Source organism: Frieseomelitta varia, unplaced genomic scaffold (assembly GCF_011392965.1).
Source record: "Frieseomelitta varia isolate USP_RPSP 00005682 unplaced genomic scaffold, Fvar_1.2 scaffold_96, whole genome shotgun sequence".
NCBI lineage: Eukaryota > Metazoa > Arthropoda > Insecta > Hymenoptera > Apidae > Frieseomelitta > Frieseomelitta varia.
In genome coordinates this window covers 1-15,716 of record NW_025110767.1, presented here as the reverse complement: position 1 = coordinate 15,716, position 15,716 = coordinate 1, and the positions used below count along the sequence as shown (strand labels likewise).

General features: G+C 39.9%; 3 protein-coding genes across 3 annotated transcripts; all 3 read left to right on the top strand.

Moving 5' to 3' along the window:
• Positions 1-1,864: 1,864 nt before the first annotated feature.
• On the top strand, positions 1,865-10,753 carry LOC122538090 (cytochrome P450 9e2-like). Its single transcript, XM_043671855.1, has 2 exons — positions 1,865-2,690; positions 9,045-10,753. Exons 1-2 carry the CDS (start codon positions 2,113-2,115, stop codon positions 10,066-10,068), a joined length of 1,602 nt encoding a protein of 533 aa, XP_043527790.1. The 5' UTR covers positions 1,865-2,112; the 3' UTR covers positions 10,069-10,753.
• LOC122538089 (cytochrome P450 9e2-like) lies at positions 8,265-15,004 on the top strand. The gene is made up of 2 exons (XM_043671854.1): positions 8,265-8,402; positions 13,350-15,004. Exon 2 carries the CDS (start codon positions 13,391-13,393, stop codon positions 15,002-15,004), a length of 1,614 nt encoding a protein of 537 aa, XP_043527789.1. The 5' UTR covers positions 8,265-8,402; positions 13,350-13,390.
• LOC122538088 (probable cytochrome P450 9h1) lies at positions 11,217-12,119 on the top strand. The gene is made up of 2 exons (XM_043671853.1): positions 11,217-11,525; positions 11,904-12,119. Exons 1-2 carry the CDS (start codon positions 11,217-11,219, stop codon positions 12,117-12,119), a joined length of 525 nt encoding a protein of 174 aa, XP_043527788.1.
• Positions 15,005-15,716: the final 712 nt, after the last annotated feature.

The window sequence follows — 15,716 nt, the reverse complement described above, 5'->3', positions numbered from 1 at the left end:
TGTATTTGGAAAAGATCTGCTGATTGGTTTGGTTGGCTTCTGAGTCAGTAGTGGATCTTGGCTGAATTTAGGTGATAAGGCTGTCTTCATACATGCATCGACTCCTAAGTTTTATGATGCACATTGCAATGAGTGTAGCTCGGCATCGATGAATCGACATCAGAAGCATACAGGAATGACACTCCTAGCATTAGTTGAACAAACAAAGTCCGTTTCGGATTTCGCTATTATCGTCACAACAACTGCCGTAACAAAACGAGTCGGATCGAGAATTTTCCCGACATTTTTGAATAACTGTTGACTCATAAAAGATGCCGCAATGAAATTTGTCACAAATATATATATACAGGGTGTTTCGTAACTTGTGGGACCCACTTCGGGAGCTGATTGTACGCCTAAAAGTAATGAAAAAAAGTCATATAAATATATGCCCTATCTGTCTTCGTTTATGAGATATAATGAATTTTATAAACAGAGCAAACTCTAGTAAGCTAATTTTACCAGGGATTGTATATTCAATTTTCATAATAATCATAATTGGGATGAAGAAAATCCACATGTTATTGTGCATTCAAGACATTAACACCAGCTTAGTTTAAACGTATGGGTAGGAATAATTGATAAATTTTTAATTGGACCTTTTTTTCTTGATGGGCATCTAACAGACACAAAGTACGTTGATTTTCTGAGCACGCGTTTACACGAAATATTAGAGGAAGCTCCAGTCGATATTAGACTTCGTATGCGGTTTATGCATGATGGAGCTCTGCCGCATTTTAGCCGAGTGGCTAGGCAATTTTTAAATCAACACTTTGCAAATAAATGGATTGGTCGTGGAGGCCCTATTGCATGGCCTGCTCGTTTTCCGGATTTGAATCCATTAGATTTTCACTTGTGAGGACATTTAAAATCTATTGTATACGCAACATTGATTGAACATGCTGAAATACTACGAAATAGAATAGAGCAAGGCTTCCGACAAAATCGAGGAACACCAGGAATAATAGAGAAAGTAACCAGATTAATGACAAGACGCGTGCAGGCTTGTCTTCAAATTCAAGGTGGTCATTTCGAGCATCTTTTGTAAAAGTAATAAAAACAGAAAATTCATTATAAACGAAGACAGATGGGACATATATTTATATGACTCTTTTTCATTATTTTTAGGCGTGCAATCAGCTTTCGAAGTGAGTCCCACAAGAAACATCCTGTATATATAAATCATTCTCTAAAAAAATTTGAAACATTTCAAGAAACATTAATCTTTCTCCGACATTGTCCCAATCTTTTCCTAATATTTTCTTATTCACAATAGCACGTAGAAATAGTTTTATCGTACAAAAGAAAATCACAAAGATTTATTAAAAAAATATTTCTGTGAGCTTCTTAAACAATGTCCTATTACTAAATTTGCATTTATTTATTACGATTATTGTATGTTTCGCGGAAACGTCCGTCGTTTTATTATTTCGCGGTGAATTTTCCCGTTATTTCGTATTCATGAAATCTGTAGGATTTTATATGCATCACTATATATGATAGTTCATTGAAAGAAGAAAACCAGGAAAATTTTAAATAAAACAGAAAATATCACACAATACCCGAGAATAATACGCAGTTTTTTTGTCGCGACTAATTAAATTATAATATCCACGCAACCACAGAACGAATACGTACGCGAAAATGCATGCGTGTACACATGTTCGATGACATCGTTATCTGTTTACTAAATGGCAAAAGATAGCGAAAGTGATGTAATTAGACGGCTGTCAGAATTGCAACCCAATACATATTATCTATAATGCGCCTTCTCGCACAAAAACTACCGCTGCACCATAATCGCGCGAGCGATGTTTCAGCGTACGTTCATCGATAGCAACGCGAACGCGACGCAGTAGATTAACACGACCGCCATCGAACTGCGTCTTCAGTCACCGCGAGCACACTGGCGCGAGAGCATCTGGAGTTGCTGCTAAACGTCCTCTTTATTAACGTTTTCGGTGATTGTTTTCTACTATTATCCAGTCTCTCGCTGATACTTTCTGATAGTGAACAAGATCGTTGCGTATAGCCTACTGCTTGTAGCTGGTAAATACCTGCTACAAGTGCGAAATGATGAATCTGGAAATGGATTGGTGGCCGATAATCGCGGCTGTGTTGGCCGTGCTAGCAGTGGTCTACTACCGAGTCACTCGTAACTTCGACTTTTTCAAGAAACGTGGGATTCCATACGCTAAACCGATGCCGTTTTTGAGAAGCATGTGGGAAGTGGTCTTTCAACGACAGCCGTTTGCCGAGGGCGTAGAAAAAATGTACAATTTGGATCCCGAGTCAAAGTATATCGGTTTTTTCGAGTTCGAAACGCCTATACTTTTGATTCGAGATCTCGACCTGATCAAATCCATCACCGTGAAGAATTTCGACCACTTTACAAACCACAAAATGATTTTCGAGCCGGACTTAGAACCACTTTTCTCGAAAAATCTTTTTTCCCTGTGCGATGAAAGGTGGAGAGAAGTACGGAACATGTTGACACCGGCCTTCACGTCCAGCAAATTGAAGTCCATGTTCGTATTGATGCACGAATGTGCCAAAGAGTACGGCGACTATTTCGCTTCTTTGCCCACCGACCAGTCGATCTTGGAGTTGAAAGACGCGTTCACAAAGTATACCAATGACGTGATCGCTACTTGTGCGTTCGGCATTGACGTCAACTCGATGAAGAATCCGAAAAACGCGTTCTACGTTTACGGCACAGAAGCAAACAATTTTGGGGGAAGTTCGCAATCCCTCAGGTTTTTCGCGGTGATACGGTTACCATGGTTATGTCGATTGTTCGGTATCAGGATAATTAAACAGAAGATCGTCGACTTTTTCAAGGAATTGGTAGTCAGCACGATGAAGGCGCGGGACGAGAACGGTATCGTACGTCCAGACATGCTTCAGCTGATAATGGAGACCAGAGGGAAATTGGGGGCCAGGCAAAGAGTTGTCCATCGATGACATAGTAGCCCAGGCGTTCGTTTTCTTCTTCGGTGGATTCGAGAGCACCGCCACTCTCATGTGCTTCGCCGCTTACGAAGTCGGCATCGACGACCAGGTACAGAAAAGGTTGCAAGAAGAGATCGACCAGCTTTTGGAGGATTGTAAAGGCCAGGTCACATACGAAGCTATAAACGGCATGAAGTACCTGGAGGCTGTCATCCTCGAGAGTCTTCGGATGTACCCAGCGGTTGTAGGCAGCGACAGAGTCTGCGTGAAACCGTTCGAATTGCCGCCACGCGTGCCGGGAGCAAAGCCGTACGTCGTGCAACAAAACGACAACGTGTGGATACCGATCTGTGGCATTCAACACGATCCGCAATACTACCCGGAGCCGAAGAAATTCAATCCCGACAGATTCTACGACGATCCGAAACATATATTCAACTCTTCCTCGTTCCTCTCGTTTGGACTGGGCCCCAGGATGTGCATCGGCAACAAGTTCGGTCTATTAGAAACAAAAGTGTTGCTTTTTTACATTTTCGCCAAGTGCGACCTCGCACCGTGCGCCAAATCCTCCATACCGTTGAAACTGGACAGGAAAGGATTTGCTATGACGTCGGAGAACGGATTCTGGCTGAAAATTCAACCGAGAAAATTCAACGCAAAGAAAGCGGAGCCGTAGAGGATTTTGTCATCCTAGAGACGACCATGTATTTCAAGAAGTTTCTCGGCAAACATCTCGATAATTAAGTTACGTTGCAGCGTACACGATACTTGCAATATCCGTTGCTGCAAGTTTCTTCTTCGTCCATGTTTCGTAGAAGCAACGTTGAAAGTGAGTACGTTTTAGATTTTTTTTAGAATTAGTTATAATATGTAATAATGGGATGTAATATAATGTAATACGTAATATGTGATTGCAATATACATTAGACGTGATATAAAGATTTTCTACCGTAATATGTACGAATTACGCGTATGTGTAAAAACACTTTTCTGCTGAACTCATTTCAAACATTTATTCAATTTCTTCATTTTCTACAAAATTTCACAAATTATAAATAATTATATGCATTTGTCGATGAATTCACGCATTGACATTTTCAAGAACAGGATGGCATTTACCTTTTCCTTCTTTTTTTTTTTTTTTACTGACCTGTGTCTTTTGCGGCAGAAAAATTGATGACTCTTCACAACTTTAAACGATATTAACGAAGAATTTTCTGTCAATTCCTACGATCTGGTCTCACAAAATTATCGGAAATAGTCGTTAATTTTCTAGTCAACAAGAAAAATATTTTCACACAGCCTTTTATAGATTTCTTTTTTTTACACGATTTTACGAAGAATTAATATATCTTATTTACGAGAAATATGTATATTCGTTAGGTGTAGATTTGTCACAATTAAAATGACTATTCGAAATAAATATACTTATTTTGTAGTAAATTGGTAAAAATAATCATACGATCATAATCTCCATTTAATTATCTTATCTAGTCGTTATCGATTCCAGAGAAAGATAACATCTTGCATTTCACAAATTTTGAAGCAAACAACGATAACATCCAACTGCTTTTTAACATTGAGATATCTTTGCTGATACAGAGAAGAGATATGTATAATATATGCATGGTACGAATATACGATTGTTTTTCTTGAATATTAACGACAAGAATACTCTTTTCTTGACCGGCTTTTTATTTATCCGTAATATCTTTTCTGGTGATTTTTCTGATTTGTTGTATTATTCGGGCACTAATTTGTACGCATACGTCCTTCCAGCGAATAAATGGACGAATCTGTAGAAAAGCTTTCATGTCAATGATTTCTAAAGATTATATTGTAGAAATCAACATTTTGAACAGCCTTTTCTTCCTACTAGGTTTCGAAAAATTCGTAAAGATTTCTGTTGACGTCACTACGGTGAATTTTGCCTACGATGAATTGTACATTCGTAGCAAAGTATACGTTAATGTCCAGCAGCCAGATAAATACTATACGGGATGTCCATGAAGTCTCTATACAATTTCAAAAATTTATTAATATAAGGCAAATGAAAAGACAAATATGTGTAAATTATGTGTAAATTATTATAAATTACAGAATGAGACGTATATATTATATATTTAAGTTTCTTTTGCCTCATTTAATACACTTCTGTATGGGCACTATTAGTTACACAAAGCACATCAAGATGGTGCTCAATTTCTTACTATGTTCGTTGTAGCATATCCTCATCAATGGTGGCAATGGCATCAGTGATCCTCTGCTTTAGATTAGTGATGTCCCGTACCTTTGTTCGATACACGATATCTTTAACATAACTTCAGAGAAAGAAGACGAAGGGAGTGATATCTGGTGAACGAAGTGGCCAGGGAATTGGACCACCCCTTCCAATCCACCGGTCTAGAAATGTTTCATTTAGGAACCCACGAACATGCAGTCCCCAATGTGTTGGTGCACCGTCTTCTTGGAAAATAATGGTTGGTTGAAGGTCATGTAGTTGTGGTGCCACGTATTCAGTCAAAAGGTCAAGGTAAACATTTGCAGTAATTGATGTTTCGTCGAATAAAAATGGACCGATGATTCGACTGCACATGATCATATACCACACATTCACCTTTGGGCTACCTCGTTGAAATTCTCTAGTCACACGGGGGTTTTCTGATCCCCAGATTCTCACATTGTGTCTCGTATATCGAAGGTGCGGGACATCACTAACATAAAACAGAGGATCACTGATCCCATTGCCACCATTGATGAAGATATGTTACAACGAACATGGCAAGAAATCGAGTACCGTCTTGGTGTGCTTCGTGCAATTAATGGTGCCCATATAGAGGTACATCAAATGAGGCAAAAAAAAAACTTAAATATATACGTCTTATTTTTTAACCATTTCCACTTATTTGTTTTTTCATTTGCCTTTGTAATAAATTTTTGAAATTGTATAGAGACTTTACGGACACCCTGTATTACTTATATAGCTTTTATTTATACATGATGTACATTCGTCTAAGACGAACGTATCGGCTGTGCTTGGGAGTGTGTCATAGATCGACACAGCTCGATGCGCTAGTAGCGGCAGCATTTTGCAAATCATTTTGGAAGCTAGGCCTAACATACGTCGGTAACACACGCTTACCAACATGAAATACTTTTTTCAAACATTATTCAAAAGTTATGGAAATCGGAAGGGAGCCGGTTTTTCTACAGATTCACTGACAAACGAACGAAAGAAAGAAAGAGAAAGAAAACAAGAATTGACAGAAAGTTCAAATTTCAAATTCAAATTTCAAGTTTTAAATTGAAATTCTAACTTTTAATTTCAAATTCAAATTTTTGCAATTGTCTTCGTAAATGATGTTTGTAGAAATTAGCACACTCTAAGGGTACGATTATAGTGAAGCGGCGAGGAATGAGGATAACGGCGAGGTGAGCGTCGCGACAAAACAAACAAATGTAATGTAATGGAAGTGTTTATAGTGAAGCGACGAGTAGAGCTGCGAGGAGAGCAACGTACATACACGCGTGCGTGTATATTCAGTGAGAGCGATATATTTAATCATCTATGAAAGATAAAATGGTAGGAGATAACGAAAGTAACATAATGAAACAGCTGCCAGGGTGGTGAGTCACTATCTATAATTCGATAAGATATAGTTTTTTTCGCGCAAAAAATACTGCTGATCATCGCACAGTCCGCGAAAAAAAAATAACATACTCTATAAATTTTGTAAAATTCGTGGACGAACATAGAAATATGTATATTCCTACTTGTACACTTCTTCAGTTATTGTTTATATGTCTAATAACGTGATGACGGCATGTAAACATTGCCTCTTAATTCTTGGAATCGTTGTTGCATTACTTTTCACGAAAAATCAGTCCGACTAAAATAATAGCACATGTCGTATATCTTCACTGCTCAGTTGAATACGGGCAAGTGACTGTCAATCTTCGTTTATAATGTTATATCGTATAGTGTTTGTAAAAAATGAGTCGTGGTAAAAAATACAAACAGTTTTGTTATTATCAAGAGAAAATTTCTTTGTATCGCAGATAGCAAGAGCTATTAATAAAAGTCGGAAAGTTATCATTAATTTATTTAGAAATCCAAAAAATTACGGGAAAAAGAAAACGTCCTGAACGACACGCAGCTCTCACAACACGCGACTATAAGAAAATGTGACATTATATGCATCAAATGTATTGCTGACTGCAAGGCAGATTGCTGAAGCTTGTGCGACAAAAACGAATATTAGAAACGTGTCCTGCAACAATGTAAACATTTGCAACGAAAGAAATTACAAAGGAAACTTTCTTTAACAGAGGCACATAAAAAGACAAGATTAAGAATTTGCTGAAGAACATGTGAATTAGACCAAAAAATGAAAAAGAGTATTATTTAGTGATGAAAAGAAATTTAACGGTCCTGATAATAGGGAAATTACTATTATCGTGACTTGCGAAAAGATACACAATTTTTGGCGGAGGTATAATGATATGGGCTGGTATTGACTACCATAGAAGAACAGATAATATAAAGTTTATTTGAGGTGAAGTGAATGCGAAAAACTATTTAGAACTAATTAATGAACAAATTGAAAGATGTGCTACAAGGGTATCCGGAAATGGGTTCATATTTCAAAAAGATAATGCGGCGGTTCATACAGCAAAAGTGGTAAAGTCATATTTTGAAGCCAATAATATTTCATTTTCGGAATGGCTAGCCCGTTCTCCAAACATGAACATAATAGTAAACCTATGGGGAGATTTTGCAAGAGCCGTTTATGCAAAGAGAAGACAGTTCAGTAACATAAATAAATTAAAAGAACGTGTTTCAGTGAAATGGAAAAAAAAATAAAAAACGAATTAAAAAGTTTTATAAATCTCTTCCAAGGCGAATGATTGCAATTATAAAAAAAGTCTGGAGATTCTACAAAATATTAAATATTAATTTTTCTTGGTAAATATGAACAGAAACTGATTTATAAAAATTGTGTGCTATAAATTTGTCGCACCGATTTTTCACGATTCTTTTGTTTTTACAGATGAAATAAGGACTGTGTGATGATTCTTGTTAGATATGTTGCAGAAATTGTCATACAATGTCTATGTACTTGTAAAATTAGATTTTTGTAATTTATTAAATAATAGATTAAAACAGAACAAAAACACTGGGTGTGCTATTTTTTTGTCGCGGCCTATACGTTCATCGGTGGCAGCACGAACGCGGCGCTTAACACGACCGCCATCGAATTACGTCCTCAGTCATCGCAAACATATTCACGCGAGAGCATGAAACCGCAGCTGTTAAACGTTCTCTTTATCAACGGATCGAACGGTAACGGTTTCCAGGAATTATCCAACCTCTCGAGACTAGTGATCCTTTCTGAAAAGTGAGCGAGATCGTCCGAAAGAAACTAACGCAGACCTAGTTGACAATAAATGGTAAATACCTGTTAAAAGCGTGGAATAACAATGGAAATGGGCTGGTAGCCGATAGTCGTGGCCGTGATGATCGTGCTAGCAGTGGCATACTATCGAGCCACTCGTAACTTCGATTTCTTCGAGAAACGTGGAATTCCGTACGACAAACCGATACCATTTTTAGGAAGCCTGTGGGAATTGTTACTTCAACGACTGTCGTTTGCCGAGGCCATAGAAAAGATGTACAATTTGGATACAGAGTCAAAGTACATCGGTGTGTTTGAGTTCGGTATGCCTCTGCTCATGATTCGAGACCACGACCTGATCAAATCCATCACCGTGAAGAATTTCGACCATTTTCCAAACCATAGAATGGCTTTCGACCCGGACGTGGAGCCTCTCTTCGCGAAGAACCTCTTTTCACTGCGCGACGAAAGGTGGAGGGAAGTACGGAACATGTTGACACCGGCCTTCACGTCCAGCAAGATAAAATCCATGTTCGTGTTGATGCGTAATTGTGCCAAAGAGTATGGCGATTATCTCGCTTCTCTGCCTGCCGATCAGTCGAAAGAGCTCGAATTGAAAGACGCGTTCACCAAGTACACCAGCGACGTGATCGCCACTTGCGCGTTCGGCATTGACGTCAACTCGATGAAGGATCCGAAAAACACGTTCTACGTGTACGGCAGAGAGTCAACCAGCTTTGGAAGATTGCAATCCTTCAGGTTTCTCGCGGTGAGAATGTTTCCATGGTTATGTCGATTGCTCGGTATTAAGGTATTCAATCAGAAGATCGTCGACTTCTTCAAGGAATTGGTAGCCAGCGCGATAAAAGTCCGAGACGAGACCGGTATCGTTCGTCCAGACATGATTCAGCTGATGATGGAGACCAGAGGGCCAGGCAAAGAGTTAACCATCGACGACATGACCTCGCACGTGTTAATCTTCTTCTTCGGTGGATTCGAGAGCACCTCAATTCTCATATGTTTCGCCGCTTACGAGATCGGCATCAACGTACAGGTACAGAAAAGATTGCAAGACGAGATCGACCAGGTTTTGGAGGATTGCAATGGCCAGGTCACGTACGAGGCCATCAACGACATGAAGTACCTGGATGCTGTCATTCTCGAGAGTCTTCGGATGTACCCGCCGACGGTCGTTAGCGACAGAGCCTGCGTGAAATCGTTCGAATTGCCGCCATGCGTGCCGGGAGCAGAGCCGTACATGGTGCAACGAGACGACATCGTGTGGTTACCGATTTATGGCATTCAACACGATCCGCAGTACTACCCGGAGCCGAAGAAATTCAATCCCGACAGATTCTACGACGATCCGAAACAGATGTCCAACTCTCCCTCGTTCCTCTCGTTTGGAATGGGCCCCAGAATGTGCATCGGCAACAGGTTCGCTCTATTAGAAGCGAAAGTTTTGCTCTTCTACGTTTTGGCCAAGTGCGACCTCGCACCATGCGCCAAATCTTCCATACCGTTGAAACTGAACGAGAAAGGATTCGCCATGACGTCGGAGAACGGATTTTGGCTGAAAATCCAGCCGAGAAATGCAAAGAGAGCGGAGCCCGACAATATTGTCATCCCAGGGAAAACCATGTTCATTGAGAATATACCCGACAGACATCTCGACGATTAAGTTACGTACATTTGCAGTGTCCGTTACTGTAGCTTCTTCGTCTGTTTCGAGATACGTCTCTTCGTGGCAACAAGCGTGGAAAACGAGTCTATGATCGATTTGTTTTCAATCATTTTACAATTAGTTGTAATATGCTGTTATAGACTGTGATATATGTAAAAGTTGCAATATACATATAAATTGGAAACGAGCTCACAAAATGTACTTAAAATTACGTGTATATATACACAGATGGTGTCTTCTGCTGGGAACTTGTTGGACATTTATTCAGTTTCTACTATTTAGTTAAAATTCACAAGTTACGAACGATTATACGCGCATTGATGTTTTCAAGGACAAGATGGAATTTATCTTTCTTTCTCTTTTTTTATTGACCTTTGTATGTTCCGTCAAGAAATTTATTAATTTTCACAAACAACGATTGTAAAATGTTAATTTTCACAACTTCAAATGATATTGTCGAAGAATTTTGTCGATTCCTACGATTTGATCTTGCAGAATATACAGAAAATAGCCGTGAATTTTCTAGTCAACAAAAAAAATATTTTTGTATTATAAAATTAGATAATAATCTTCCGTAGATTTTTTTTACACGTTTTTACAAAGATTTAATATATTCTTTGTTACGAGAAATATGTGTATCTGTTAGGTGTTGATTTGTTACAACTAAATAAAATGACTGTTCTTTGCTAAATTGAAAAAAATGATCATACAATCATAATTCCTATTTAATCCTCATATCTAATAGCTATTGTTCTCAGAAAAAGATGAAAATGTCTTGTGTTTTCAAAAATTTTGACGCAAACAACGATAACATCCGCCTACTCCTTCTTAACTTTGAGATATTTTTACTGACAGAGAATAGATATATATATGTGCACAGTATACATGTTTGTTCGATCTTTCTTCATGAATATTAACGACATTTTTCTTGATCGGCTTTTTATTTATCTGTATAATTTCATCCAATGTCACATTCCTACGATCGTCAATGGACTGTTTGCTCGTAATATCGTTCTGCTCGAAGTAATCTGTCATCTATTCCACGGAACCGTCTCGAAGTGCGTGGCCCACATGATCTGTCCGTTACTCTGTGACCACCGCTGAAAGTCAGGTTCTCGTTCACTTCAGTTTTTAGCTCAAGCAAGATGAGATCCATGTTTCGTCTCATGTTCAAAACCGCCGTGAACATGGCGAGATACTTGTCAACTCTGCCGGCAAACGAGAACGTGGTGGAGATGAAGGACACCTTCACGAGATATGCCAACGACATTTTCGCGAGTTGCGCCTTTGAAATCGCTATCGACTCGCTGGCTAATCGGAACAACCGATTCTACAAGTCAGGCAGAGATGTCCTGAACATTCACAGCGTAGGGATTCTCAAGCTCGTCGTGCTAACGTTGTTTCCTAGGTTGGCCGAAAAGTTCGATATAACTTTGTTGAGCTGCAAGACTATGGTAGTGGTTACCATACATAGTTATATATTGAGGAATGAATATACATAATGTTTGTATAGAAGGATGAACGTAGCGAGAGTGTGCATATAATTGTGGTATGGTGTGATCTGAGTGTTTGATATATTTCATGGCAGAAGAAAGAACGAATGAGAGAGATGTATGCGAGAACAATTGAGCGAGCATGGTGACGAGAAACAGTTGTGATCGGGAAGAACCCCAGAAGAAAAGCATGAGACGCGAAGCATGAGAGATGAGAAGCAAGAGTGAATTGATAAGAGAGTGAATCAATGAGAGTTAAACATTATATGTTTCATAATTTATATTAAATCTATCAATAATCAGTGTGTTTGTTATTCGATTCACTAACAAAGACGACAGGTTTCTTCAAAAACATTGTGCCCGAGAGCGAGAGAGAAGAAAGGCATCGTCAGACCGGACTTTATTCAGCTGATGACAGAGAGTAAGAACAGCAGAGATCTGAGCGTCGATGACATCATCGCTCAGGCGCTTGCCTTTTTTTTCGGAGGCTTCGAGGCCATGTCCGATCTGTTGTGCTTCGCCGTCCACGAGGTGGCCACGAATCCGGAGATTTAACGGAGGCTCCACGCGAAGATCCATGCCGCTCTGGCCGATTGCAAACACAGCGAGATCATCTTCGAAAAATTGGACAGCAATCAAGTATCTCGATGCCGTGATCAGCAAGACTTTGTGAATGTATCCAGTCGTACCATTCACCGACCGATGCTCGATACCTTCCAGGTTACTGGCAGTGACCAAATTGTACGTGATGGAGCGAGGCTCTCATCGGTGTGTGGCAATTTCATCGATCCAACGCGATCCGAAGTATTTCGAGGATCCAAGGAACGAAAAATCCAACTGCTTCGAGCCGAATCGATTTTTGGATAAAGAGTGTGATCTGATCAATAGCGAAGCGTATCTCCCATTCGGAATTGTATCGGCAAAAAATTCAAGACTAAAGTTGCACTTGTTGTTCGCTGTCGACTCTAAGACAACCGTGCCTATGGAACTGAAGATCAAGAGGATATTTCAGCAAAAAGATTCTGGTTGCGTGTCGTACCTTGAGCGGTCTGGTCAAATATACACAAATGTACGAGAATAGACGTGTGAAAATAGAATTCGAGCTCGACGTTGTGAATTTCTAAAACGAATCATTGAGAAAAAAAAAGAAACTTTCGCGAAAACGTCCGTCATTTAATTATTTCTCGGTGAATTTTCGCGTTAATCACGTTATTTTTTAAGATTTCGCATGTAACATGTTATATGATAATTCATTGGAAAACGAAAGCCAGGGAAGTTTGTAATAAAGCGCAGGAAAAATCAAACATTACCCAAGAATAATTTTTTTGCCGCGACCATTTCAATTATAATATTCACGCATGTCTGCAACTAGACAACATTTGCCGAATACGCACGCGAAAATGTACGTACACATGTTCAATAACAGCGTATCCACTTATTAAATGATAAGATAAAAGTAGCAAGAGATAGGAAAGGCGACGTAATTAGACGGTTGTCAGAGTGGTAATAGCAATATCTATAACTCGTTTTCTCGCGCAAAAAATATCGCCGCGCGATTATCGCGCGAGCAGTTCGACTGTTTCATCGTACGGTCATTGGTAGCAGCACGAACATGCCGCGGCAAATTAACACTACTGCCATTGAACTACGTCTGCAGTCATCGTGAGCACACTGGCGTGAAAGCATCCGCAGCTGCTGCTAAACCATCTATTTATAACGTATCGAAAATAATCGGTTTCTGTGATCATCCAGCCACTCGATGATCCTTTCTAGAAAGTGAGCAAGGTAGTTGCTGATAGATAGTGAATACCTGCTACAAGTGCGAAATGATGAATCTGGAAATGGATTGGTGGCCGATAATCGCGGCTGTGTTGGCCGTGCTAGCAGTGGTCTACTACCGAGCCACTCGTAACTTCGACTTTTTCAAAAAACGTGGGATTCCGTACGCCAAACCGATGCCGTTTTTGGGTAGCATGTGGGAACTGTTCTTTCAAAGACTGTCGACTGCCGAAGGCGTAGAAAAGGTGTACAATTTGGATCCCGAGTCAAAGTACGTCGGTTTCTTCGAGTTTGAAACGCCCATACTCGTGATTCGAGACCTCGATCTGATCAAATCCATCACCGTGAAGAATTTCGATCACTTTCCAAATCATAGAATGGCTTTCGAGCCGGACGTGGAGACTCTCTTCTCAAAGAACCTCTTTTCTCTGCGCGACGAAAGATGGAGGGAAATACGGAATTTGTTGACACCGGCCTTCACGTCTAGCAAGATGAAATCCATGTTCGTGTTGATGCGTAATTGTGCTCAAGAGTACGGCGATTATTTCGCTTCCTTGCCTGCCGATCAGTCGAAAGAGCTCGAATTGAAAAACGCGTTCACTAAGTACACCAACGACGTGATCGCCACTTGCGCGTTCGGCATTGACGTCAACTCGATGAAGGATCCGAAAAACACGTTCTATGTGTACGGCAGGGAGGCAACCAGCTTTGGAAGAGCGCAATCCCTCAGGTTTTTCGCGGTGAGAAAATTTCCGTGGTTATGTCGATTGCTCGGTATCAAGGTATTCAATCAGAAGATCGTCGACTTCTTCAATGAGTTGATAGCGAGGACGATAAAGGTCCGAGACGAGAACGGTATCGTTCGTCCAGACATGATTCAGCTGATGATGGAGACCAGAGGGAAATTGGGACCAGGCAAAGAGTTGACCATCGACGACATGACCGCCCAGGCATTTATTTTCTTCTTTGGTGGATTCGAGAGTACATCAGCTCTCATGTGTTTCGCCCCTTACGAGATCGGCATCAACGTACAGATACAGAAAAGATTGCAAGACGAGATCGACCAGGTATTGGAGGATTGCAACGGCCAGGTCACGTACGATGCTATCAACGACATGAAATATCTGGATGCTGTCATTCTCGAGAGTCTTCGGATGTACCCGCCGACGGTCATTAGCGACAGAGTGTGCGTGAAACCGTTCGAATTGCCGCCACGCGTGCCGGGAGCGAAGCCGTACGTCATGCAACCTAACGACAGCATGTGGATACCAATTTATGGCATACAACACGATCCGCAGTACTACCCGGAGCCGAAGAAATTCAATCCCGACAGATTCTACGACGATCCGAAACAGATGTCCAACTCTCCCTCGTTCCTCTCGTTTGGAATGGGCCCCAGAATGTGCATCGGCAACAGGTTCGCCCTATTAGAAGCGAAAGTTTTGCTTTTCTACGTTTTGGCCAAGTGCGACCTCGCACCATGCGCCAAATCTTCCATACCGTTGAAACTGGACAGGAAAGGGTTCACCATGGTGTCGGAGAACGGGTTCTGGCTGAAAATCCAACCGAGAAATGCAAAAAGAGCAGAGCCTGAGAAGATTGCCATCCCAGGGACGACCATGCTTATCGATAAGATTCGCGCCAGACATCCCGACAATTGAGTTACGCAATATCCGTTGCTGCAAGTTTCTTCTTTGTCTATGTTTCGTAGTAACATCGAAAGTGACCGGTTCGTTATAAATCTTTTTGAATTCGTTGTAGTGTGCTATAATGGGGTGTGATGGGATGTGTAATATGTTAGTTCCAATACAGGGATATTAATCAGGAAACGAGAATGTCTAAACTCCCTATATTTCTAATCCGTAACTTGTACGAATTACAAGTATGCGCAAGGATGGTCTCATGCTGGAAATATTTCAGACGTTTATTCAATTTCTTCAATTTATTCTAGAAGTTACGAATGATTATTTACGCATTCATGCTTTCAAAAACAAGGTGTTATTTATCTTTTTTGTTTTTTTTTTTTTATTTGTTGACCTCTCTTTGTTGCGCCAGAAAAATTGTTAATTCTCACGACTTCGAACGATATTATCGTTTTGTTAAATTTTTTAGTAGTTCCTACGATTTCGCAGAATCTGTGAGAAATAGCCAGGAATTTTGTGGCCAACAAGAAAAATATTTTCGTATTAAAATAAGATAATAATTTTCCATAGATTTATTTTTTTTACACGCTTTTACGAAGCTTTAATATACTCTTTGTTACGAGAAATATGTATATTCGTTAGATGTAAATGTATTATAATTAAATAAAATGACTATTCAAAATAAGTATTCTGACTCAGGGCTAAAATCAGAAAAATAATTGTTGATATG